Consider the following 26,102-nt stretch of genomic DNA (forward strand, 5'->3'; position numbering starts at 1 on the left):
ATGTTCTGTGCTACCAATGCGGTAAAAAAAAAAGTAAATTATGTGGTCATAATGTCTATGTGTGAGCACTGGAATGAAGTCTGCACGGGATGGTACGCTACCAGAAGTATGTCGTATAGTGGAGTGGTGCAGGTAATGTACGGAGGAATTCGTACAGTGCAGTTGGAGGTCCGTACAATAGCAAATGGAGGCGCACAGTACGGTGGAGTGAGTGGAAGTACGATAGGGGAAGTTTGATGGTTGTACATTGCACAAACAGGAGATCATACGAGGTAAGGAAAAGGCCATATGGTGGATTAATGAGAGCCATACGGTGGTTATAGGAGTACGGTGGGGCGAGAGAGGAGGACGTATGGTGAGTACTAGACATTCGTACAATAGGCCATACTTTGTGTGGATGAGTGAGAGGAGCAATGTATGGCAATGTGGATGGAGGGTGAAGGTCATACGGCCAAGGAAGAAGCAGTACGAAAATGATGGGATGCCACAAGGTTAGGTATCTGAACCCAATACGAAATACAATTTGGTTCATACACAAAACACAATAAATCTTGATAAAATCCACACAATAATAGAGACTTGAATGCGAATAATAATTGTCGAAAGATGGTTCTCCGATTTACCAGGTTCGAGTGGAGAATTACATGCAACAATGAAATAGGGTGAGGGATGAATCCCACCAAAACCGCAAGGCCAAATAGGGAAGATCTTTCACTTCCGAAATGGCGAACAATCTAGAACACCAACAGGAATTCACATTACATAGAAAATAATCCAAAAGCATGATTAAAGACTACCCACAAACCGTGCTTAAATACCCATCATAAAGCTTTCTAAGGGTGTACAAAGATAGCCGACGATGACACAAACTACGAAAATGAAAATAAAAATGGGTCTGAGATACATTAAATCAATCGGCCCGTTACAATAGTTTGATAAATGATTTATTTTATAAGAGGAACATTACACCATACAAGTGTGGTATGGGTGCACGCTTCACCAAATATTGTAAGGAGGTGTTGTATGCTAGAATTGGAATTTGTTGGACAAGCCGTGTGACAATTTGTCTTTGTATGCTACTCTCTATGCAAAAAACTTGATGTTTGCACCATGGATGCAGTGGAGTTTAGGATTTGTACATTTTTCATTTTGTTGTATGGACTACTTGTGTCGCGCAAATGGCACCTATGCCCATTTCTTCTCTAGACTTCTATGCTTGCCAATTTGCTTGCTAACCTTCCAATTCTCAATCTGGTTGGTTTTGCTTGTATTTGTGCTTTGTATGCCAAATTGTGAATCCTTTGAAAGCAACCATTTCTTCACCAAGAGTGGAATCTATCAACTACTGAAGAGTGTCTATTATACATCAGCCTCTACATTAGAGAATTAAAAAATAGCTTCTCCACAGTCTTCACTTTTTTCTTTACAATTTCCATCTCCATACTTTTGAATGTACCATGCATAACTTTACATGCTTTGTAGAGATTTGTAGGTTTTAGAAAATTTCATGTTGACCAAAACACCTCATATTCCCCTATTTGCCAGTGGAGTAACCCCTTTAGAGAACTTTTCTCGTCATTAGAGCAACTTATAAGTTCTAATACCCAATGTTGAGTCCTATCACTCTTCCTCCTTCAACTCAAAGTCTCTATCCTTAGACTTTGAGTGTGATAGCAACTCCCGACTAACCACCTGGATTTGAAATCTATGACATACTTCCTCCCATTGCTCTTAATGGAGAGTGTTTTCTCTTCCAATTGTGGTTTGCCTTCATCATGATCAACCAACCCCTTTCGAGGAGGGCGTCATAGGCCTTCTTTTCTGGCGGAATGATAACAAAGCGCAAGAAGAAATATTGAGTGTCGATGTTGACCTTCTTGCCATCAATATCCCAAGTAGCTTGATGCCATGCTAATTGGCACCCACAAAATAGAAGGTTGCTAGCCAAAGTGCTAGTTTGTTAAGTGCCTTTCATGTCTCCTGCAGTAGTAAGTTGTAATGTTCCCATATTTGTACTATCAAGATTCTAATATATAACTTCCATTGAAAGTCTTCCTATAATTGGGATACTCTAAAAACACTTAACATGTGGTTGCAAGGATATTATCACTTTAAGAATAATGTTTTTTGGTATATATGACTTTGATTTTATGCATAGACTTCCCCATTTGTGAAGTGTTGCACTTTGATTTTTTCAATTGATACTACTGATGACTCTCTTGATACTGCTGCTGACTCTCTCACATGTTCACAAGTTCATGATGTAATCCACTTGGAATGGTCTTAGATAAATAAATAATCTCCACCACCCAATTGCTCAATGTGAGACGAATTCTGACATGACCAGGGTAAATCTGAAGTTGTGATGTCTTCCATTGTGTATTGATTTTTTCCATAATTGCTGATGTAGATAATCTAACAATATGAGATCTAATGCTGACCACTATGTAAGGAGGAGTTTCTAAGTTATATTGAACCAATGGAGAGGATGTATTGATTTGTAGAAAGTTTACTGATCAAAATTATTGATGTATAAATCTTTAGATATGGGTGCTGGAGTTAACTGAGATGTTGATATTTGTTCAGTGCCTGTCTCCCCATGATGACTTTTCAACACATATCCTCATATTAAAATCTTATTCTCTACCAAACGTTCTTTCAATCTTGCAGAATTCCACGATAACTGAATAGTCTAGTCAATTTTGTGCAGTCGATGTTTATCCTTTCTTAATTGCTAATACTTGGAAACACCAAGACAATTACTTAGATGGTGATGAGTTCAATGTTATAAGAGGTATCGTTTGTGGACTACGATCAAGTTATCTTTTCCTTCCTTGATTTATACAATCTTCTGATGTAAAGGGAGTCCCAATTCTACGTAATGTATTTGTCATGTTGCTATCTTCTTTTGCTGCTGATGGAATAGTGTATTTAACAATGCAAGGTATTGTGTTCTCTTCTCATTATGTAGTCAAAGGTGGTGGTGGTTCAGAATAGTCGTGATGGAGGCTGACATGAATATTCTTTGCTGAGAGGATGTCCTTTCCCTGGTGTATATAGCTTGATGCTCGTAGATATTCCACTGATTATTCATTGGTGACAGGATTGGTCTTTGCCCAGGATATTTGCTTCATACTTGATTAACCTATTATTATAGTCTTGGTGCCAAGTATTGTGTTCTTCTTTCTCGATAATCTCTGAATGGTGTATGGTTCATTCAATAACATCATTTCTAAAGAGCCGTCTCAGTCCTCTTTCGCTTGTTTTCTTGAGGGTATCTCTTTGACGCTATGAGGACTTTGTGTGCTAAGATTAGTTGATATCTGCTTCCCACGACATTCATGATAAGTGAACTACCTTTGCCCATGATTCTCCTTGAATATGTGCGTTGTGCAATATAATGTTAGTCTTGACCTGGATATCTATGAAAAATATTTAATCCCTTTCTATATTGTTTGCTAGTCTCTTGGTTGGTCCCAAAGATAAAGTATTGCATAAGCATCTTTCTCGTTCTCATACTTCCCCCCTCACATTTCATTGACCCACTATTATATTATTTATATGTTCATGTTTAAGAAATGAGAATGGGTCATGTTTGAGTGACACCTATTTGGTTATGATGGAAATATCTAAATTCACTTGTTAATACTGAACATAGACTTTGAAGAATGATAATTAGACATCATCCTTATTGACTCTATTTGAGTCATTAGCTTACTTTAGGGTAATATATTGAGGTGAGATATTTTCTTTCTTTGATCCTAAGATCTTAAATATTAATATATTTTTATAATATATCATATTCATAATATATTAGATTATGTTATTTATTAAATATTGTATGTTTTAATATTATTATTCATTTTTTAAAATTATTATACATATAATATTAATATCTTCTTTCATGATATAGATTACTAAATTATTTATTTAATTTAATCAAAGTAATTATAATAATTCTAATGATATTTTATTCATTTATTTAATTTTATGTTTGAACTTAATTATTATTAAAATCTATCTCTAAAGTGGGGACATTACATAAGTTCACACTAGAGGCTCCATTAAGGATGACACTTTTTAGCTTGTTAGCTTCTTGCCCATTATCTCTATCTCAATGACATTCTGCTTACTCCCAATGCCTACTATTAGCAACATCGGTTTAGTGGCCAACCTGTCTATCTTCTCGTCCATCAACTTGGCATAGTCTTGGCCGATTGTGTCATTACCAAGTATGTTGGTAATGGCCTTCTTTAATTGTTGCATAGTTTGTAGAAGGTTGCATATTGTACAGGTACAATGGCTTGCAATATTTATCTCATGATGGCTTTCTTGGAGTCTGATTGCAATGGGTTACTGGCAACATCATTTGTGGCCCTTCTTCCCCCTACCTTTTCTTTTTTAATGTCAACTCTCACTTCTCAAAGTCTTTTTGCGAATGGGAGCTGGGATAGATAACCTTCTTGGTTTGAAGTTTGGTGAGCACCAGTACTTCCTCCATTTCTTTTATATATGGCATATTTACTCTCATTTTTGGCAATCGGTGTCCTCATGGTTCCCTGGACACCCCACTTGCACAAAAAAATTCTTGTTGTTCTACCTACTCTGACAATCTTGTGCTATGTGACCCCACCTATTACACCTTCAACATTGTTTGATAGAATGTAGTTTGAGGTTGTATTGTATTTGATGCTGCCATTGATTTCCATAACCCCTTTATGATACATTTTGGGCTTTTGATGGAGTGGATTCTCCCTATGTGAAGAGTACTCATGTACTCTTCAAATTAAATGGACACTCCTTTATTGAATGACCCAACATTGGGAAAATCTCACGAGATGTCATTGTAGGAATATTACCTTTTGTGTGGCCTTTAGTTTTGTACCTCGTTCACCATATTTTATTATTTTCTTTATTGGTTCTTTTCGTGGCCATCAATTCTTTTATCATTCTCATCACATTTTGTCGTAGGGCCTATATTGGTGTTGATTTATCATCGCTACTACCCCTGGTACTATCATCATCTCTACTACCTCTACGACTATCATCATCATTTGTCTTTCCCTTCCCTTGGGAGGATGTCTAATTTTCACTCTTGTTGTCCATCGCCTACTTCTAGGCATTGACATACGAGGGTGGAGGCACCACTTTCATCTTCTTGCACAAGAAGGGAATCGATTACTCAATGAAGCACCTCTTCTTCAAATTGTCAGTTGATTGCTTCTCCAACTTGCCCAACAATTCTTTGAGCATACGATTATAAGCCCGTAAACTATCATTTTTCCCTTGTTTGGTATTATAAATTTCAGTGACAATCTCACTATGGTCATATAGCAATTTGAACTTGGCCTTGAACACTCTCCTAAGAGCATCCCAAGAGGTTATGGATGAAGCATCCAGTTTTGTGAACCAGTCGATGGTTGTACCACATAGCATTGCTGGAAATTCTCTTAGCCTTCTTGTCAACCTAACCATTTTCTATCTAGATAGTCTCACCCGTCTTTGAATGCCTCATAGGGTCTTCCAATTCCCCACGAACTTTGACAATTTCTTCCAATCCATATATGGACTTATCAGAGGAGTTTCCATCTTTCTCACTGCTTGCTTCCTTGTGCTTCAGACCTAGATTGATTGTTTTTATCACTACATTTCAGTGCTTTCCTTGTACTCTCAACTGCATGTATGTCCTCTACACATCCGCCTCCAACATCCATTACATCCATTACACCTCGAGTGCTTTTAGGCTCTTACTCTAACTTGTACTCCCTTTGTTTGAGGGTTGTTGGTTTGGGTCCTTTAATTTTGGGTTCTCTTGAGATGGATAGATTCCCAATGTCATTGAATATGTTGGTCAATTGAATTTTTCCTTCTTTGCACTCATCTTTTGACATGGACTATATGGAAGGGCTTTGACTTGGGGATGTCTGCTTGGATGTTCCTCAAAATTTTCTTGTAGTCTTCTTCATTCTCTTTGTTTTGCAATTCTTAAAGATCACGATCACCTTGTGCTCGCATCTCGCCTCTATTGAGATCCAAGTGAATGAAGTGTGCAATGCTGACCCAATTTCTTTCACGACAACAATGCAAAATGTTGTTGCTATACTTGATTTTTTACAAACATGAAATAATAATACAGATCGTAGTGCATTAGATATAGGAGTTAAAATATATCCTTAATAGCCCATGAATTTATTACAGAGAAGAAGACTAGATATGGTTGGCCAAAGGTTATAATTCATTTGACTCTACATTAGTACTTCCTTGCTTGGCCTTACACAATATATTTAATGGCCCCAGTGGTTGTCAAGAGGAACACAACTTTCAGCCAATCGACAGTCAATTAATACATTGATAGATAACCAATATTATCAAACATAACAATAGGCATTGTATGCTGACTACAAAGATTTAGATCAACATGGATAATTGTCAACCCAAAGACATGTCATTTCATGTTATTACAAGCCAAACACTTCAAACATAATGCTTGCAAGGTTGGATTGAACACAAATCTTGACAAAGGAAGAGTGAACATGGAAATGGTAGCCCCAACGGACAGCAACGTGTTAAGATCATTATCAATAGGTTTTATTGAGTTTCGCATGGAACATGCTTACAAGGAAAGATGTAGCATTACATGTTTGGAGGTGCAAGAAAAAGCCCTAAACTAACTAAAGGTACAACTTATTAGATCTATTCTAGCATATCTAGATGGGGACAAAGAGTTCCATGTGGTGGACGTATTGTCATTGATGTCCAAGGTAAGAAGAGTAATTGACATTGATGTCAAAGGTAAGAAGATTTAGTCATTGATGTCAAATCAGATGGACGAGATTGACATTGATGTCAAAGCCAAGGTAAGAAGAGAATTTGCCCATAGCAGTAAGCATATGATGGACAATGGCCACTAACTGATGGCCAAAAACCAAGCAAATCAGTCGAGAACAGATTGCATTACAACCATAAAGGATTGATGATCAAAAAAGTGTGATTGCTATCACCAACAATCCTTTCTTTTGCTTGTCAATTTCCCTCATATACACGGTACTATGCTAGCCAACCATATTTATAAAATGAGTTAAATTAATATTTACTTCTGGCCAGCCACCGTATTTGCAATACAAAGGAAAATGCATACATATATTAATCACTTGAGTTATGATTTTAATCTAGGTTGCACAGGTACCAACCCCCCCCTCCCCCCTTCGGACCATGATCTGGTTCGAACTGGTTCCAAGTTCGGGTCCGGTTTGAACTTGGTTTGACCAGGGTCCTTTTTTACAGCCCTGGTTCGATCTGGTTCAAACTAGGGTTTGAACCCGGGCAAACCACATCCAAAAATTTGAACCAAGGTCGAACCTGTGGCTACGGACGTGATTTTGACTGTTTTATTTGCAATTTTGCATAATTTTTTGGCGTCCATGTAACTTAAAAAGGTGTTATTAATTGGTTTTGTGCCCTCTCATTGTCAATTGATGTTTCTAAATAGGTTATTTTGCCTTGAAGAAGAGCACATAAGTTTTTGAGCAAGCATCCAGTTGTGCAAGGAGGAGTTTGAAGATTGATTTTTTGGTGTTCTTCAAGTGTTTGTGCATCATTCATACACATTTGCAAACTTGCAATGGCTAGAAAAGGACCAAAAGGTAAGATCTTATTCCATTTGCTATTGTTTTTCTTCTAGTTTTTCCATTTTTTCATTTCTCTTTCAATCTTCATATGTTCTTGAATCTTTTCCATTATTCCAAAATTTGTCATTTTCTTGCATATAGATTATGAACATGTATTTAATTTCTTGCCATAGGGAAAGGAATGTTATCTACCTCTTCATCAATAGGCAACACCGAACAAAGAATGGAACCCAACTCTGATTCTCCTCTATGGAAGTATGTAGACATTATAAAACCCATTCCAAGAGGTGGTGCATTCTGTTGGAGATGTCGAAGATGTGGTATAGAAAGAAATAGTTCTTATTATCGTGTGGTATGTCATTTATGTGGTTATACTAGAAGAGGAGTCAAGAAATGCCCTGGCAAAAATGGTGTCCCTATACCAAATCAAACTGTGTTAATATATATTGAAGAGCATGAGGCAGCAGAAGAGAGAAGACGTAGGGCAATAGAACTTAGTAGCAATAAAAGTAAAAGAGCAAAGGGAATGCAGCCCCCCTCAGATGTTATAGTACAAGACCACCCCTTCTTCAATACTGCAGTGGACACTAACACTAAATCTATCCCCATTGTACACAAAAGAAAGGGGCCACTAGAAACTTCCTTTCAAAATAAGGCTTGGTAAATTGTTGACATTAAGGTGGGAAGATGCCTATATACAAATGGTTTTTTTTTTAATGTTGTCTGCTCTCCATTTTGGAAGGACATGTTGAGGGGTGCCAATGAAGCTCCAAAAGGGTATTGTGGCCCCGAGTATGGAAAGTACAAACCACCTTGTTGGATGATGAGGTCCAATGGGTTGAAAATCAATTGAAGCCCATAAGGGACTCATGGGTTAAGAGAAGGGTGACAATTGTTTCAGATGGCTGGAAGGATTCTAGGAACACTCCCTTGATCAATGCCCTTGCAGTGTCCCCTAAAGGGGCAATGTTTCTGAAAGCGGTGGATTGTGAGGGCAAAGTAAAAGATGGGCCATTTATTGCTGATATCCTAATTGAGGTCATTGAACAAGTGGGTGCAAGATATGTTGTTCAAGTCATAACAGACAACACAAAGAATTGTAGAGCAGCAGGTTTGTTGGTTGAATCACGATATCAACATATCTTTTGGACACCTTGTGCAGTCCATTCACTCAATCTTATGCTACAAAAGATTGGGAACCAAATTGAGTGGATCAAAACAGTGTATGAAGAGGCTGAGGACATACAAATGTTTGTCACAAATCACCACATGACTCAATCTCTTTTCAGGAACCACTCAAAATTGGACCTATTGAAGGTAAATGAACTTGAACTCAAGTTAGTAATTTAATTTTTAATATTTGACTATTTCTGATTTTTCATATTTTGCTTGTGCAATTGCTAATGTGTATACTTTTCTTAGTTTTCTAAAATATGTATCTAATAGTTGTTTTTTGCTCTAATTTATGTTAGGTTGCTGAGACCCGTTGTGCATCACATATAATCGTCTTAAGATGACTTGTGCAAGTGAAAGATGCACTTCAAGGTATGGTAATCAGCAACAATTGGGGTGTATGGAAGCAAAAGAACATTGAAAGGGCAAACAAAATAAAGGATAGGCTATTGGCTGAGTCATGGTGGGAACGTGTGGAATATCTCCTTAAGATCAGCGAGCCCATTATGAGCATGCTTAGGTACACTGACATGGATAGGCCTTGCCTTGGAGAGATCTTTGATGGCATAGACTCAATGATTGAGAAGATCAGGCAAGTTATAAATGAGGAGGAGCAAGATCCGCAAAAGACCTTTTTCAAACAAGTGCAAAAAATTATTGATGAAAGATGGAACAAAATGACCACTCCATTACATTTGCTTGCCTATGCCTTGACCCCCAAATACTATGACTCACATTATTGTGATCTACCAGGAAGGTTGCCACCATATAGAGATATGGAAGTGTCTAATGGGTACCAGGGAGCATTTAGAAGAATATTTCGTGATGATGATATAAGAGATGTAATCATGGACGAGTTCATAGAGTTTGTCAATGCTAGAGGTCTAAGTAATGATGCTCTTCGTCATCGGTTCAAGAAGGATGCTCATGCTTGGTGGTACCTCCATGGCCAAAAATTCCAAACATTGCAGCCCCTTGCAATCAAAGTTATATCACAAGTAAGTTTTATTTTTTTAAAATTAGTTCACTTTATCTTCAAAATAATTTTTTTATAAGATTGAATTAATTTTTTTTTAATTGCTTACCCTATGTTGTCTTTATAGGTTGCTAGTTCTTTCGCATCAAAAAGAAATTGGAGCACCTATTCTTTCATCCACTTGGTAAAGCGCAATAGGTTGCAATCAAAAAATGCAGAGAACCTGGTATTTGTGCATAACAACTTGTGCCTTCTTTCGTACAAGAGTCAAGAATACAAAGAAGGGGAGACAGAAAAGTGGGATGTAGATGCAAAGATTGTGGACTTGGATGCTAACATTGCTAGGCTTACAATTGATGATTTTGGTGACTTTGATGCCAATACCTTTGTTGATTTTTCTGCTGATCCCATTGGCCTTGGTGCAAGTAATAGTGGAGGGGGAGAAGGAGGAGATGAAGAAGAAGATGAAGATTGAAGAACTTAGAACTAAAAATTCAGAATTTTAATAGATTTTCATTCCATTAGTTACTGTTAAACCTTGAATGTGAAACAATGATACTTGAACTTGATATTTTAAATGTTTTGAATCTTTCATTTTTGATGTTGAAGTTGATCGAACTCTGTTACTATATGATGGTATGATCACCATGATATGTTATTGTTTATTGTGTTTTAAAGTTTTTGTTGTTTAAATGTGTTTATGCTACTATGCTACATTCTAATTTTAACTCATGCTTCATATATATATATATATATATATATATATATATATATATTTATTTATTTTTAAAATAATTTTTACATGTTTTTGTACTAACGAACCCAAACCCCTTTCCAAAATTTTGTCGAATCAGCGAACCAGTTCTCGAACCTCGAAATTGGAAGCGAATCCGAACAGGCAACTTAGATTTTAATGTTTTCAAAAGATGAGGCAATTCTAAGGCAGCAAGTAAATCAGAAGGCAGTGATTAAAGATAACAGGGAAGTAGTGAGTTGTATGAAGAGGCAGATATAATGCATGGAGTGTGAAATATAAAAGAAGAATAAGAAATGTATCTGGAGTGTTTGAGAAAATGATTCATCAGAAAAATACAAGCACTAGATGAGCTTAGGGAGAAATAAAAAGTATCTCTAGAATATGAAAAGATAGGAAGCATGCATAATGGAGCAGCAGTGTATAAGTGGGCAGAATTATGAAGGAACAATATATGAGATATTGTAAAGAAGAAAACATGAATAAAAGAGCAGATTTATGAAGTATAATGGAAGACATGAATATGGTATATGCAGATTTGCAAAACAGAGAATGTGCAGTTTTGATGGAGGAAGAGTATAAAATACATAAAAATATATAACATAAAGACCAAACAAGAGAAATGAAGTGCCAAGAATGGAGGTGTGAATAGAAGATATATGAAGATCATTCAATATGAAAAGATGGAAGATTATAAGGTGAGAATATATAAGCATACAATTACATTTATGTTTTGAATAATGAGAAGGTAATCATGGAGTGAGTAAGATGAATGAGAATGAAATGCCCTTAAACTATTGAAGAAGCAACATTCAAGGTGGAATTGTTTTTGGAAGTTGGTGCTTCCTAAAGGAGATATTTGTGTTTTTGCTACGTCAGTGTGTAGCTGTGGAGATTTCTACCTACAAATTGAGGGGATTGATGTCTTATGTGGGTTGGTGCCTATGATGTTTGTAAAACTTTGCCTAGATATGAAGCCAATTAGAGCCCACCCCTAACAACCCTAAGGAGATGCAAAGCACATGTGTCCAACTCTACGAGAGATATGAGGGTCATACTATAACCCCATCCTTTAAGTCAAGAAAATGCTCTTAATACAAGACCAACCTCGGGTACAAACCCCGCCCCCTTTGGGGTCAACCCAAGTCCTATGGATATACTGGTTGTAAATGTCCATCCTGACATGTTTGTTCAACTCCTAACAGGAAGGGAGGACATGATCGAACACATCCAAGGAGCATTGGAAAGGAGGAAGGAGGCCCATCTTGATCCCCACTGACCTTAGTAAAGTAGAAACCTGGGAAAGCCAACATCAGGCCTGATCAGTGGAGTCAGTGCTCATAGTCACTTTTGAAGAGAAATAGGCCAAGTAAGAGTATCTATCCCTCCCCTTGACCAAATCCACAAAGCAGAAAGATGATGGAAAAACAAAACTAGGTCGACAATGGCAGTAAGTTTGAATAGGTGGGCCCCAAACTTAGCCAAAATGATATTCTGAGAAGACGGATGACATCAGATCATACGCATGAGGAATGTTTGGACCCAGCCCACCGAAGCCCAATTCGACTCAAAGAGGGAAGGTGTCTAGACCACAAAACCATAGATCACAGTCGGTCTGATCAAAATATCCAAGAGAGCCATCTTGGAGGTGGTGTTCTGAAAATGGTTCCGAAAGGATTGTTGCTCAAGAAAATTAAAGAAGTCATACCCCTTGTTGATGCGAAGTTGAATGGAGGGTCTCATGTTGATATGGGCCCTAAAGAACTTAACCACTAGATAAGTATAGGAAGACATCTCAACCTCCATGCCTTAGAAGAAGAAATGGAGATGATAGGTCTTAAAGCAATTGAAGAACATAACTCAGGTCTCAGATAGGTTAACCACTAATTGCCATGAGTCACAAAAGGAATGAAGCCATGCGATTATGTAACCATTGAAGGTCCTCTGGGGAGGATACTAAGAGGACCACATCAACAACAAAGAGAAAAATGGAGATCAAGGACTAATGCAAGAAGAAAAGCCTCCTACTCATCAATATATGTGTCAAGTAATGTATGGGAGAGGGCACATCCCTACTTCACTCCAATGGTGCCTTGTACGGGATACAAGAACCCTTGTTGAGTCTTGAACTTGCCTACCACACTCTCATATAGTCTCATGATGGCAGTCAAAAGAATCTCCAAAATCCCCATGTCTATTAGTCTCTGAAACAAGGATGCCTGAGGAACATATTCAAAAGCTTTGTAAAAGTCCACAAAGAAACATTAAACTTTCATAGAATGGTGCCTAGTGTTCTTAGTGATAGCTCGAAGAGTCAAAATATGGTCCGTAGTCTTGAAGTCGGCCTGGAAACCCGCCTGTCGCCTCACCATTAGAATGAGCGGATCCAGTTTCCTGGAAAGAATAGTGTGCAACATCGTAGTATATAGCTTAGAGAGTTTGTGCCCCACCATAATGGTCTTGTAGTTGGTGAGGTCTAAGGCTGGCTTGACCTTTTGAATCGGATGAATGATATGCCGCAATCAAGAAGGTGGGTAACCAATACATACCACACTATTGAAGAGCGTAGAGAGAGAGGGCCCAAAACCTTAATGGCCTAGTTTTAAGAGTTCTTCCAAGAGCCCTTCCTCATTCGTGCCTATGTTATTGTTCATAGATCTGACAACCTCATTGATGCTCAAAACTTCAACACTAATACCAAACCAATTTAGTAATGGAATAACTAGACTTGGTATGATTCATCGTTATAAAGAATGACTCAAAGTCCAAGCAAAGACATGGCACCCAGCCATAAAATTTCTTCAAAACCCTCAAGACCAACTTCTCCACAAAATACAATCCAATAATGATTTCATTTGCGACAAGCCATATCTCTTATAATAATAAAACAAGACTTCCTTATCATTCCAACAGTTGGCTTCGTGAAGACCCTTCTCACTTAAATGCCCTTTGCTTTATACTTGGGCAAATATTTGAGTAATATAAAGTCACATATTTGAATACTATAATTTGTTAACTGCTTTTGACTCCAAAAATGATCTTTTCATCTATATCATGATATTTTGACACACAAGGCCATTGTTTATCGTGCCCAAGATTTCAAACTTTTCAACCTGGTTTTGAAAAACTATGACACTAAGGTGACCAATATGTAATGCCAACAAAAATAACAACTATAGCGTATTACTATTTAATTAAATAATAATCATAATCTACCCATCTTGCAAATATGATTGAAGAAGCATTAGAATCAAAATTTGACAACACATTAGTGATCTTGATAAAGAAAGATGATGAGAGAACTTGATGGGGTGACTTAATAAAAATACTCTCCCTCCAAGATTCTTGGAGCTCAAACTAGAAGCCAAAAATAAAAACTGAGAGCATCATTCAACTCCTCTCATTCATCTGAGCTCATTAGAACCATCCATTGACTTACTACAAATAGTAAGTCCACCAAATGAAGCCATAACCCTAATGTTGAAAGTTTAGCTTCAGTTGAGTAATATTCAGCATCTGAATATGTTATGCTCTCTTTTATATATATGTACAAATATGTATACGCATGATTTCAACAGATGTGATCAGGCATATATATGTTACTGCTGTTACTGATTCACATCGGGTTCTATCATTCTTGGTATTATGACTGTAACCAGTACACATTGGATTATTGTCAATTTTATCTACCATCTCTAATCAGGGATTGATTCTTATTTGTGTTGCCTTCGATAATCATTGAGAACATTATCTAAATGTTATTGGCCATGGTTAAACCGTTGTATGTTTATGGTTAACAAACTTAGTTAATGACCACATAGTATCATGACCCTACGTGGCCTTTGTAGAGTCATGCCCCTACAGGGACATAACTCTTCACACTTATATATATAGTTACTCTCATCTGTGGACAAGGCAATATGAAAGACATAACATACTTGCAGTCCCAAGATTAATAAAGACACATTGCAGATTACAAAATACATTCCTATTAGTAGTTGGCATTCTAGTCACAATATATCGTAAGCATTCTGAAGGTATTTACCTATTGCATTCAAGCAACTCAAGTAAAGTCTGATATAAATCTGTTATTATTTCTATCAGAGATCCAATAAAATTAACATGGTATCAGAGCCATATTGATAAGAAAATTTATTCAAAACTTATATATTTAAAATTTCAGACTTTACCATTTTAAAATTTTTTTTTATAAAATGGTTAACCATGTAAGGTTAGAGGATAGATTGGAGGGGGCTTCAAATTTTTCTTCATGGAAAATTTGTGTCATGATAATCTTAAGAGAAATGGAATTAGAAGAAAATGTAGAAACAAATAAAACTATTCCAAAAAATGATCCAAACAAAACATGGAAAAGGCACAACAATAAAGCCATGAAAAAAATTATAGACTCTATTAAGGATCATATTCTCTTGTCTATTTCTAGCTTTTCTACAGCATTTGAAATGTTCTCCACTATCAAGAACACCTTTGAAATCAATAATACTAGTAGGTTGCTGACATTAAAGCAAGATTTATTATACATAAAAATGAACATTGGGGAAACTATCACTTCCTATTTTCTAAGAATCTCTGAACTAAAAGATCAGCTTGTCACAATTGGAAGTCAAGTTGAGAAAGAACTTACCATGATTGCCCTAAGGGGACTTCCTCTATCTTGGGAAACTTTTATTTGAGGACTAAGCTCTCGACCTGAGCTTCCAAAATTTGAATTATTCAAGAATGAATGCACTCAAGAGGAATCAAGATTAGTCTCAAGGGGGGTAAGCTTAAATCAAGAGGGAGACATTCATGCACTTCAAGCAAGTTTCAACGGTAAAGGAAAATTCAATCGAAATAGGAGAGAATCCAACAAATCTTATAAGAAAAGAGATTTGTCAAAAGTGAGATGTTTTAAATGGGACAAAATTGGTCACTCTCATAATGTCTGCCCTAAACATAAAAGAATTCAAGCCGCTCTGGCAGAAATAAAAGAAGAAAAGGAGGAAGTATAAGAAAATCATGCATTTTAACTAGTGCTCTCCAGTGAGTCAAACAAAAACACTTGGATCATAGACAGTGGAGCATCTCGACATATAATAGGTTTTAGAGACAAAATCGAAAACTTTTCAAAATGCAACTCAGAAGAGGTAACCATTGGGGATAACTCCACACATCCAATTAAAGGTATTAGGTCTTGCTCTATTCAACTAAATTCTAGCATTACTCTTCAACTCAACAATGTTTTATATGTACCTGGAATTAAAAGAAATCTAGTCTTTATATCTAGCCTTTCTGATCAAGGATACAAAATTGTTTTTCAAGAAGAAAAAGTTTTGTCTTGGCCTAAAAATACTAACATCAAGAAAGCTATCACTATTGGTGTTCGAGACAAGAGTTTATATAAACTTTGTAATCAACAAAATTTTGCACTAAGTCATAAAATCTCAGAGTCTATAGAAATATGGCATAGGAGACTAGGTCATCTACATTTCCAAGCATTATCAACTATAGGGAAAATTGTCAAAGGGTTACTTAATATAAAATCAGATCACTTAGGTGTTTGCAAAGGCTATGCCCTAGGTAAAAATGTCAAGAAAACCTTTCCCAAAAGTGTTTATAAATCTAAAGCAATATTTGAACTCATTCACTTTGATCTATGTGGTCCTATGTCTGTAGCCTCCCTAAATGGGTGCCTCTACTATGTAATCTTTATTGATGATTATTCTAGGAGAACTCGGATCTATTTTCTAAAACAAAAGGAATCTAGTGAAGTACTTTCAAAATTCAAAGAATCCAAACCTATAGTAGAAAATCAGTCAAGAAAGAAAATCAAAACTTTAAGATCAGATAATGTAGGAGAGTACATCTCTGAAATTTTTTAAGATTTTTACATTACTTTGGGATTAAGAGCGAGTTTTATGTACCTTATAATTCTCAACAGAATGGAGTTGTAGAATGCAAGAATAGATCAATTGTTGAATCAACTAAAGCTATGATGCATGATCAAAACCTTCATATTTTGTTTTGGGCTGAAGCATCTAACATTGCTGTTTAAATTCAAAATTGATGTCCGCACTTAGTCTTGGATAATACCACTCCAAAAGAAGTATTTACAAGCATCAAACCAGATCTAAGTCACCTAAGGATATTTGGGTGTCCATTCTATGTACACATTCCTAAAGAAAAGAGAACAAAGCTAGAACCATTCGGAAAGAAAGGAATTCTCATCAGGTATAGTGAAAATTCCAAAGGCTATAGGGTCTATATCCTAGGTCAGAGAACAATTGAAATCAGCAGGGATGTTAAATTTGAAAAAGACGTTGCCTTCAACCTTTCTAAAAATAATGATGAAATATTCACAGAACTTACCATTGAGACAAATGAAGATCATCCGATAGAGAATGAGAGGGAGAACGACACTTTATCTCCTATACCTACTTCGGATGATATTGAAAATAACAACAATAAAAAGAGACCACTTTGGGCCAGATAATTTATAGAAGAAAATCATGTTGAACCTGATGAAGTATTAAAAGAAAGCAAGAAAACAAGAACTCAGTCTTGTTACATTGCATTAGTAACAAAACTTATAAAATCAGAACCTTCTAACACTAAAGAAGCCTTATCAAGTCAACCTTGGAAGGAAGGTATGATTGAAAAATACAATTCAATATTAAAAAATGATGTATGAGACATTGTACTTAGAGCTAAAAACAAATCGGTAGTTTCTTCCAAATGGCTATACAAAATCAAGCATGCACCTGGTGGCAGCATTGAGAAATACAAAGCTAGATTCGTAGCACGAGGTTTCTCATAGAAGCAAGGTATCAATTATGAGGAAACTTTTGCTCCAGTTGCTAGATATACATCAGTTAGAACCATCTTAGTCGTTGCAGCATCTAAAGGATGGAAAGTCCACCAAATGGATGTTAAGACAACTTTTCTAAATGGTGAAATGGAAGAAGTGTACATTGAACAACCTGAAGGGTTTATTGCTCACAACAAGAATACTCATGTATCCAAGTTAAAGAAAGCACTATCTGGGCTCAAACAAGCTCCAAGAGCGTGGTATGAAAGAATAGACAGTTATCTTATAATGCTAGGGTATTCTAAAAATGAAGTTGATCCTAATCTATATTTCAAACTAGATGGAAATGATATGATTATTCTGGTGTTATATGTTGATGACTTATTAATTACAGATGAAGAACATTCAATAAGAAAATGCAAACAAGAATTGATAGCTGAATTTGACATGAAAGACTTAGGTCTTCTTCACTACTTCCTAGGTCTGGAAGTTTGGCCAAAGGGAAACTACATCTTTGTAAACCAAGGAAAATATATTATTGATATTCTAACTAAGTTTGAAATAATGGACTGTAGACCAACTTCTACTCCTATGGAACTTAATCTACATAAACTGAAGGATGACATGGATAAATCTGAACCTGCTGATCCTACTCTATACAAACAAATCATTGGCTCATTGATTTATTTAGTGAATGTAATGTTCTGAATGCGACAATAACAAGTATAGGGTCCTTGATCTCTATTGTGTGTGAAACAATGGAGTACGGATTCACCAGAGTTGGGGCTGTACGACAATGTGGGTTGAGGAGAGAAGTACGAATGATTGCAGGAGGCCATACGGTTGGAGATATAGTGGCCGTACAGTGGCAATTGGGAAGCCATATAGGTAGACTAGTTAGGCTATATGGTGGTGATTACCAAGCCTTACAATGAAGATGGATGTCGTACGGTGCACACTGGTGACAGGACAATGAAGACAGGAGGTGGTACGATGGGTGTGAAAGCTGCACGACTGAGTTGAAAGTTTGTACAGGGAAGGTAGCAGGTTGTACTGTAGTATAAAGTGCAGTACGGTGAAAGATGGGTGATGGTCGTACCTAATATGGGTTGTACGATGTCAGGGGAAGGCAAAACATGGACTGTAGGCCAAGTACGGATGGATGGGAAAATGTGCGGGAGAGTGAGAGACGTTGCCAGAATGGGAGACTGTTTAGATGAGGAATGAGCAACATGGGAGAACACACACTGTTAGGTATCTGAGACCGATACGAAACACAATCTTGTTCAAACACAACAAAAAAAATGTTGATGAAATCCACACAATAATAGAGACTCGAATGTGAATAATAATTGCCAGAAGATAATGCTCTGATTTGCCAGATTCAAACAAAGTATTACTTGCAACAACGGAATAGGGTGAGGGTTGAATCCCACCGAAATAACACGAGCCAAATAGGAAAGATCTTTCACCTCCAAAATGGCAAATTACAGAGAACTCCAACATGAATTCTTAGTACAGAGACAAATAATCCAAAAGCATACCAACTACAACCTACAAGCCGTGCTTAAATACTTGTCAAGAAACTTTTTGAGGGTTTACAAAGATAGCCGATGGCGATACAAACTACAAAAACAAAAATAAAAATGGGTCCGAGAAATATTAAATCAATTGGCCCGTTACAAAAGTTTGATTTATTATTTATTTTATAACAGGAACATTATAGTGAATACTCATCTTGACATATGCTATGCTGTGATGTGAATATTAGGACTTAACTGTGTGATTTTTGAGTCAAACTCGATGACCCATGTTTCATGAGTAGTGATTCAACATGAATCCATCTCTCATGAGAATAAATGGAACACTTAGCACTCTTTGGATCTAGGTGATGCTCACAGGGGTGAAGCACCGGGACTTCCAAGGAGGTCATCCATCCAATGAAGTCCCGGTGCTTCACCCCTGTGAGCATCACCTAGATCCAATGAGTGCTAAGTGTTCCATTTATTCTCATGAGAGATGGATTCATGTTGAATCACTACTCATGAAACATGGGTCATCGAGTTTGACTCAAAAAATCACACAGTTAAATCCTGATATTCACATCACAATTTGACTAGCTCTCGAAATCATCTCCTACTTATCAATATGCTATGCTACTAACACCTTGAGTCATTTCATGGTTGCACCAAAGAAGATTCATTTGATGGCAACTAAACATATTCTAAGATATTTAAAAGGAACTATTGGCATGGGAATCAAATATAATCAAGTTGAGATAAATCTTCATAGTTTTTCAAATTCAGATTGGGCAGGCAATTCTACTAAGCGTAAGAGTACTTTAGGATGTTGCTTCAATCTTGGGTCCGAGATGATTTCTTGGTTCAGCAAGAAACAGTTCTCAATTGCACTAAGCTCTACAGAAGCAAAATACATAGCCACCTCCTTTGGAGCTAGAGATGTTGTATGGCTATGAAAGCTTTTATTTGATCTATTCAGAGAAACCTTGAAGCCTACCATCATTCATTGTGATAACTAAAGTTGTATTAAACTATCAGCTAATCCAGTGTTTCACAATCGGTCAAAGCATATTGAAATTCCCTATCACTACATCAGAGATATGGTAGATCGAGATATCATTAAACTTGAGTATATCAGTACTAATGAACAAACAATTGATATCTTTACCAAATGTCTTGCTAAAGTCAAGTTGGCATACTTCAGAGAAAAACTTGGTATGATTAAATTGTAATTTTTGAACATTGAATTTAATTTCAATTCATATGTGTTTAAATGCTTCTATGGTTGTTGCTTCAGATATGTAATGAAAGGTGACAATCTTTCATGGACATATATTCAGAAGGTAATCTTTGTAAGATGATGATGTTACAAATGATAGGCATGTTATTATGACTGTTGGTTCGGATATTCTGGAAGTCATGAATAACAAATACATTATGATTACTCTAGATATTGTTTCAGACAATTAGAGATCATAATTTATGTTATGATAGTGTTCATAGCATTGTGATTTATGTTATTTGACGAGTATCTATTTCTTAGAGTGGTAGTGTTAAATAGTGTATTTTGTGTAGATTTTTTAAAATCTGGATTCTTTATTACTTCTCCCTTGCTAAAGAGGGAGTGTTGAAAGGTTAGCTTCAGTCAAGTAATACTGAGCATCTGAATATGTTATGCTCTGTTTTATATATATATATATATATATATATATAGACACACACACACACACACACACACGTATACATATAATAATATGCATACATATCTATGTATACGTATGACTTAGATAGATGTGATCTGGTATATATACGTTACTGCTGTTACTGATTGACATCGGGTTCTATCATTCTTGGTATTATGATTGTCACCAATTCACATTAGATTACTGTCAGTTTTATCTATCATCTCCGATCAGGGATTGGGTCTTATTTGTATTGCCTTCGATAAACATTGAGAACATTATCTAACGTATTATTGGGCATGGTTAAACCGTTGTATGTTTATGGTTAACAAACTTAGTTTATTACCCACGAGAGACCTACCCTCCGAAAGTTACCAAGGACAAATTCAGAAAGTCCATTCCCCAAGGAAAACATGTCTTTTAATAGTTATTGCTTTTCATGAAATCACTTTGGTCTTAGAGCAAGAGAGTATAGGGTGCATAGAAAATATAACTATGTTCAGAACAGAATTAGAAATTCTTACGGGTGGACAAATAGGAGCTATAACTCGTTTTCTCCTTTAGTGGACTATAATGTTGTATAAATGCACCAACTATGGACATAAGCCCGATTCTGTAGAAGTGGTTCTGTGAAACCACTGTTATCTATACCCCTGATTTTTTTTAATTGAAGATGCTTGCAAACATTTTTGGCATAATGATATGCGATGATTATCATAAGCTTTCTGGTTGATATTGATTTCAGATTTATTTCACTTTGTGCTTCATTACCTTCCGCAAATGATAGAACAAGATAAACAAGACAAATGAAAGTTCCTCACTGATATAATTTCTGATTTTTTTTTCATTAACCAAATATTCTTCTGTTTACAATTTTAGAAGAGTTTGACATTCAAAATGGGCAATACTAAAAATGTAAGAACTTGACATGAAACTAAACGAGTACCTTCAGTATTAATAATCCTCTTGCTGCCACAGGTCTGAGAATCATACCAAATCACCATCAGATACTAACTAATGAACTACCACAGGTCTGCAATACAATTTCAGTCACTTCCAATCATTATCCAATGCATACAATCCCTCTTTAATTTGAAAACAAGTTCTTCAATGCTTCTCTTGATCAAAATACCTTGAACTCCCTTCTTGGTACTATGCGTCACTGTTTGATGTATTTATAGCCTTCAAAAGAGAAGTTCATGCCTCCATGAACTCCCACGTGCATCAAAATGGAGTGTACAGTCCTGTACATGGCTAGTGTGATTGTAACAAAGATTAGACAAGTGTTGTAGCACTTCTAGTCAATGCAAACTGCTTTCTTGTATTGTTATTTTTGGTGATACTTTTGAATGTTTATGATTTTGATGAAGGGTAATCAAGTAGATATCATTGCAGACTATCATACCTTTATTGTATCTTCTTGTTTGTTGTTTTCATGGCTATATACGATTGCGTGATCCAGTAAGGCACTGGTCTTGATGACTCAAAATTTCCAGTACATTAAAATCATCAAAATCCAGAACTATTAACCAATAGCAAGAAGTGGATAGTAAACATTGCGTATGATAAATGGCATGAACTAGGGAAAACTTTATGTAAAAACCCAACTGGTATACCTTTTAGAGAGTCGTGTTCATTATATTCATACTTTGCAGACATTGGTGAAGTTATATATGAAATTATCTCTAGAAATTGTAACTCTGTTCTTATCTGCAGATGCATGTGCAAAGTATTATCAAATATAATAAGGTTTATGGCAGCTAGGTTAGGATGACTAAGGAAAGCTAGAAATAGCTAGGGGATATACCCACAGAGTCCCTGGAACAGCATGGTGTGTCCTGGCTGTCCTGTTAATACTCTTGCTCTTGTTTGATCCTGATCCTGCATCAATCCATGGCATTTCTGGGTAACTTAGGACTGGGCCAATATTTGGTCCAAATCTGCAGAAAAAGCTCAGAACACTGAACAATTGTCCCGTGCATGAAGATACCCAACTTTGGAGGTAATTAAACTCGGAGTCACTAAACTTTTTGTAACAATTCTATTGTAAAAATAAACTCATATGATGTCTGAGCTAGCGGGAGTCTGATTATGCCCTGGTATTGATGTCAATACTGGTAATTAATGACACAACTTGTTCCAAACATCTTATATGATATATTGCACTACAAACAATCCTGCCTGAAAATAAAAATTAAAAACTGATAATGTTGAATATATTTTAATAGTTCTGTTGCCATCATAAAAGCTTGAAAATATAATGTGTTTACCCTAATATATTTATAAAATCATTTACTAATCCAAAAAAAATTAAGGTCATGTTTGGAAAATATTAAAATAATGAGTTTCTGGGATCATATATGCACATGGAGTCCAAGATTACTTCCCAAGTCCAACTCTTAGGACGCTAGTATGGGATTATGGCTAAAATGGCTGGAGATCAGCATTGCACTGACATCACTTATAATTTAAAAAACATAAGTAATAGAAGTTTGCTAGGCAACAAAGATTACCATCATTAGTCTATTTATAATTGTGAAAATTTAAAATGTATCCTTATCTTAGCTGCAGCTGCAAGATTCACTTACGGCAGTTAAAATGGCATATTTCCTCCATGTGTCATGGCCAATCAGTTAGACCCTATTTTCATCATTTTTTTGAGTTAATACTCTTATTTGGTTGATTTTATTTCCAAATAAAAGAACAGTGTTTTGAGGCCCATTTTAAGAATCTGAAATTGGGTTTGGCCTCATATATTGTATATCCATCGCTTTCTTTGGCATATCATAATATTAGAATTCTTTTATTTGAATATCAATTGCTCTTTTATGATATTCCTTCTGGGCACCATGAATTATGGGGTTGACTCTATGTGCTGATTGTATCATTTCTGAAATCTAGCTTTTGTATGCTTGGCATATCTATATTTGGGCTGACCATATAAATTAATCCAGTTGATATATTTACTTCTATGTAATGTTGAGGTCTGGTGTATTTTCTACAGGATAATAATTGCTGCTGGAGCTGCTGAAAAGGAACGATCAAGAAGGTTATCTACGTCAATTTTGAATCAAGTGGTGCGTGAAGCTGTGTCTTTTAAGCAGCCACCGATGAGTAGGGGTGGCAAAAGAGGTCGAATTTATTACTGCACTCAGGTAAGTTTCATATCCTAATAATGTATCTACAATATTATTGATTATTAAATATGCTTCATATGTGTCAATTTAATACTAAGAAAAACAAAAACAAAATACTTTTTCCTATAAGAATCCGACAGCAATTTACTAAAATGACAATGAAAGAAGTTTGAAGCTTTGGACTTTTTCCGTAGAATCAAATGAAAACGTTATGGGAATAGAAAAGATCTACAAGCTACTATTATATTTTTTTGAATAGATGTCATAATTAACTAAGATATCTGCATATTACAAAATGAAGTTTCAATGTTTGTGCCAACATATGGTCTATGTGATTATCTGAGAAGATGGTAATCAGAATTTACCTACCAATCAGTTGACTGAAGAGTGCAGATGATGAATTTCTACCAAGTCCAACTCTGCATCTGAAAACAACTTATGTTCAGCTCATGAAATCATGACATCTAAACATATATAGTATTACAAATAAGAGAAAAACTATACTGGTACTGCTGACTGCAGTGTTTTTAGTATCATTTTCATCCGTATTAAAGATGCTTTCAATAAATTTTTATGTCCCCAAGCTTGTGTCAAACATATGAAACAGAACAGGACTCTGCCCCATAAAAGTACACTTTATGTTGTGAATAAGATATTTTACATAACTAGTCCACTAGTCTGTCCTGTTCACATGTTAAGTTGTTATGTCCCCTCTTTAGGCTGGATCTATTTTATTTTGCAATTAACTTTTATGGTCCCATTGTTGGAATCACCAATGCCTTTACACCAAAAGTTTGAGCTGTCAATGAACGTTGCAACAGCCAGAGACAAGTATCCATGGGAGGCAGTTTAGCACATGTAACAAATCCATTGGTCTATGCTGAAAGATACCTTCACCTAGAGGGGATGGAGGCACCAACCTCCCAACAACCCTCCCCTCAGCATGACCCGAGGGATTTGAACCTGTAACCCAGCACTCTGATACCACTTGTTGGAATCAACATTGCTGTTGCACCAAAAGCTTGAGCTATCAATGAATGTCACAACAGCTAGAGACAAGGATCCACGGGAGGTGGTTAAGCACATGTCACAAATCCATCGGTCTATGCTGAACAATACCTTCACCTAGAGGGGATGGAGGCACCAACCTCCCAACACCCCTAGGGATTAATTGTCACACACGGGGCCCCAGTTAAGGCGGCACGCTAGCATGTCACCTTAATTTGAATTTGGGTGCCCTCTTTTGGGACCACCTCCTTTAAGATTTGGGACATAGCATTGCATATTTAAGTAAGTCATTTGGTTGTTCATTAGCATCATACACAGCATATCACTCTGTGTGTCTACAATTCTGATTGAGGAATTAAGCACTGTAGAGCAGTTTTGAAGGTAAGAGATCCTCCCTAGTCTGCCGGTTTCTCCAATAAGTTGTAGTCACTTTGTAACCTTATTGAACTAATCAGATTTATCATATTTTGCAGATCATTGGCGACACTAAGCATTATATCCTAGTGATCCAACATAGAGCCCTTCATTTCATATCTGCAGCAATCACTGTGGAATACATAACAGAGATGCCATCATTGCGAATTCCCACACAGAGAAGCAACTTCCATTAACTCGACATGCACACAGTGATATACGTCTTACAGCCAGTGATGTACATAAAAGAGACACTATCATCGCAGAGTAGCGACCTTCATATCATTGGCATTCTCATTATCTCTTGTTCAGCACACAGTGACAAACATCCTTGGCATTGGGGATAATCATGACATAGGTCAATATTGCATAACGGATGCATTGTTGATTGTCTAGTGGACATCTGCAATACCAGTAATGGGACTGCATCGATCATAGAAGAACATGGAAATATCCATTTGAAGGGTGAACTCATCAGAGCTTTACAATGATCATCATCAGCAATATTGAACATACCAATTTGATTCTGCAATACCATCAGAACTCAAAGAATCATTTTTCAAGCATTAACAGGTCGCAGTTGGAGAGCCATCTTGAAATTAGTTTGTCATCATATCAAGTTCATCCATTTGGAATGCAATTACAGACTGGAGACATCATTTCCTCTGCAACACATTATCTTATATTGGACTAGTACATCTCGAAGCTTTCAGCAATATCATTATCGATATCCTCACTGTGATCTTGCAATTCATAATAACCTTACAGGATCAGCAATGACAGTCAAGATCGACATTGACATCAAGCAGTCATCGATCCAGCATCTTCCTATAAACAATCTGAACATTCTTAGACTCAATACACAGATTGGCAGTATAAAGACATAGTCGTAGTAACGTCAGACTTCTGATTGTGTATTAATTTGTATATCAACTTGTATCTGTGCGTTTTAATGCAGATACTCGTTGTTGGAAGACCTATCACTGGTTCCATCACCATCTC

At 36.3% G+C, this 26,102-nt stretch overlaps 1 protein-coding gene across 5 annotated transcripts in view; it reads left to right on the top strand.

Annotated features, from left to right (window-relative positions):
• LOC149537842 (uncharacterized) overlaps positions 1–26,102 on the top strand; it is a 310,563-nt gene that overhangs the window by 268,249 nt on the left and 16,212 nt on the right. For 4 of the 5 annotated variants that reach the window (XR_016355921.1, XM_089799242.1, XM_089799244.1 and 1 more), the window contains one exon: positions 23,546–23,696. Coding sequence is in view for 4 of the 5 variants with exons in the window: in XM_089799242.1 (XP_089655368.1) it covers positions 23,546–23,696 (151 nt within the window). In the remaining variant the exon portion in view is untranslated. Of the gene's footprint in view, positions 1–23,545; positions 23,697–25,159; positions 25,440–26,102 lie in introns of those variants that run through there. The other variant, XM_089799243.1, reaches the window with a different exon arrangement.

The sequence above is a fragment of the Cupressus sempervirens genome, chromosome 9 (assembly GCF_028749045.1).
Source record: "Cupressus sempervirens isolate cs-2001-9-10 chromosome 9, ASM2874904v1, whole genome shotgun sequence".
In the NCBI taxonomy this organism is placed as follows: domain Eukaryota; kingdom Viridiplantae; phylum Streptophyta; class Pinopsida; order Cupressales; family Cupressaceae; genus Cupressus; species Cupressus sempervirens.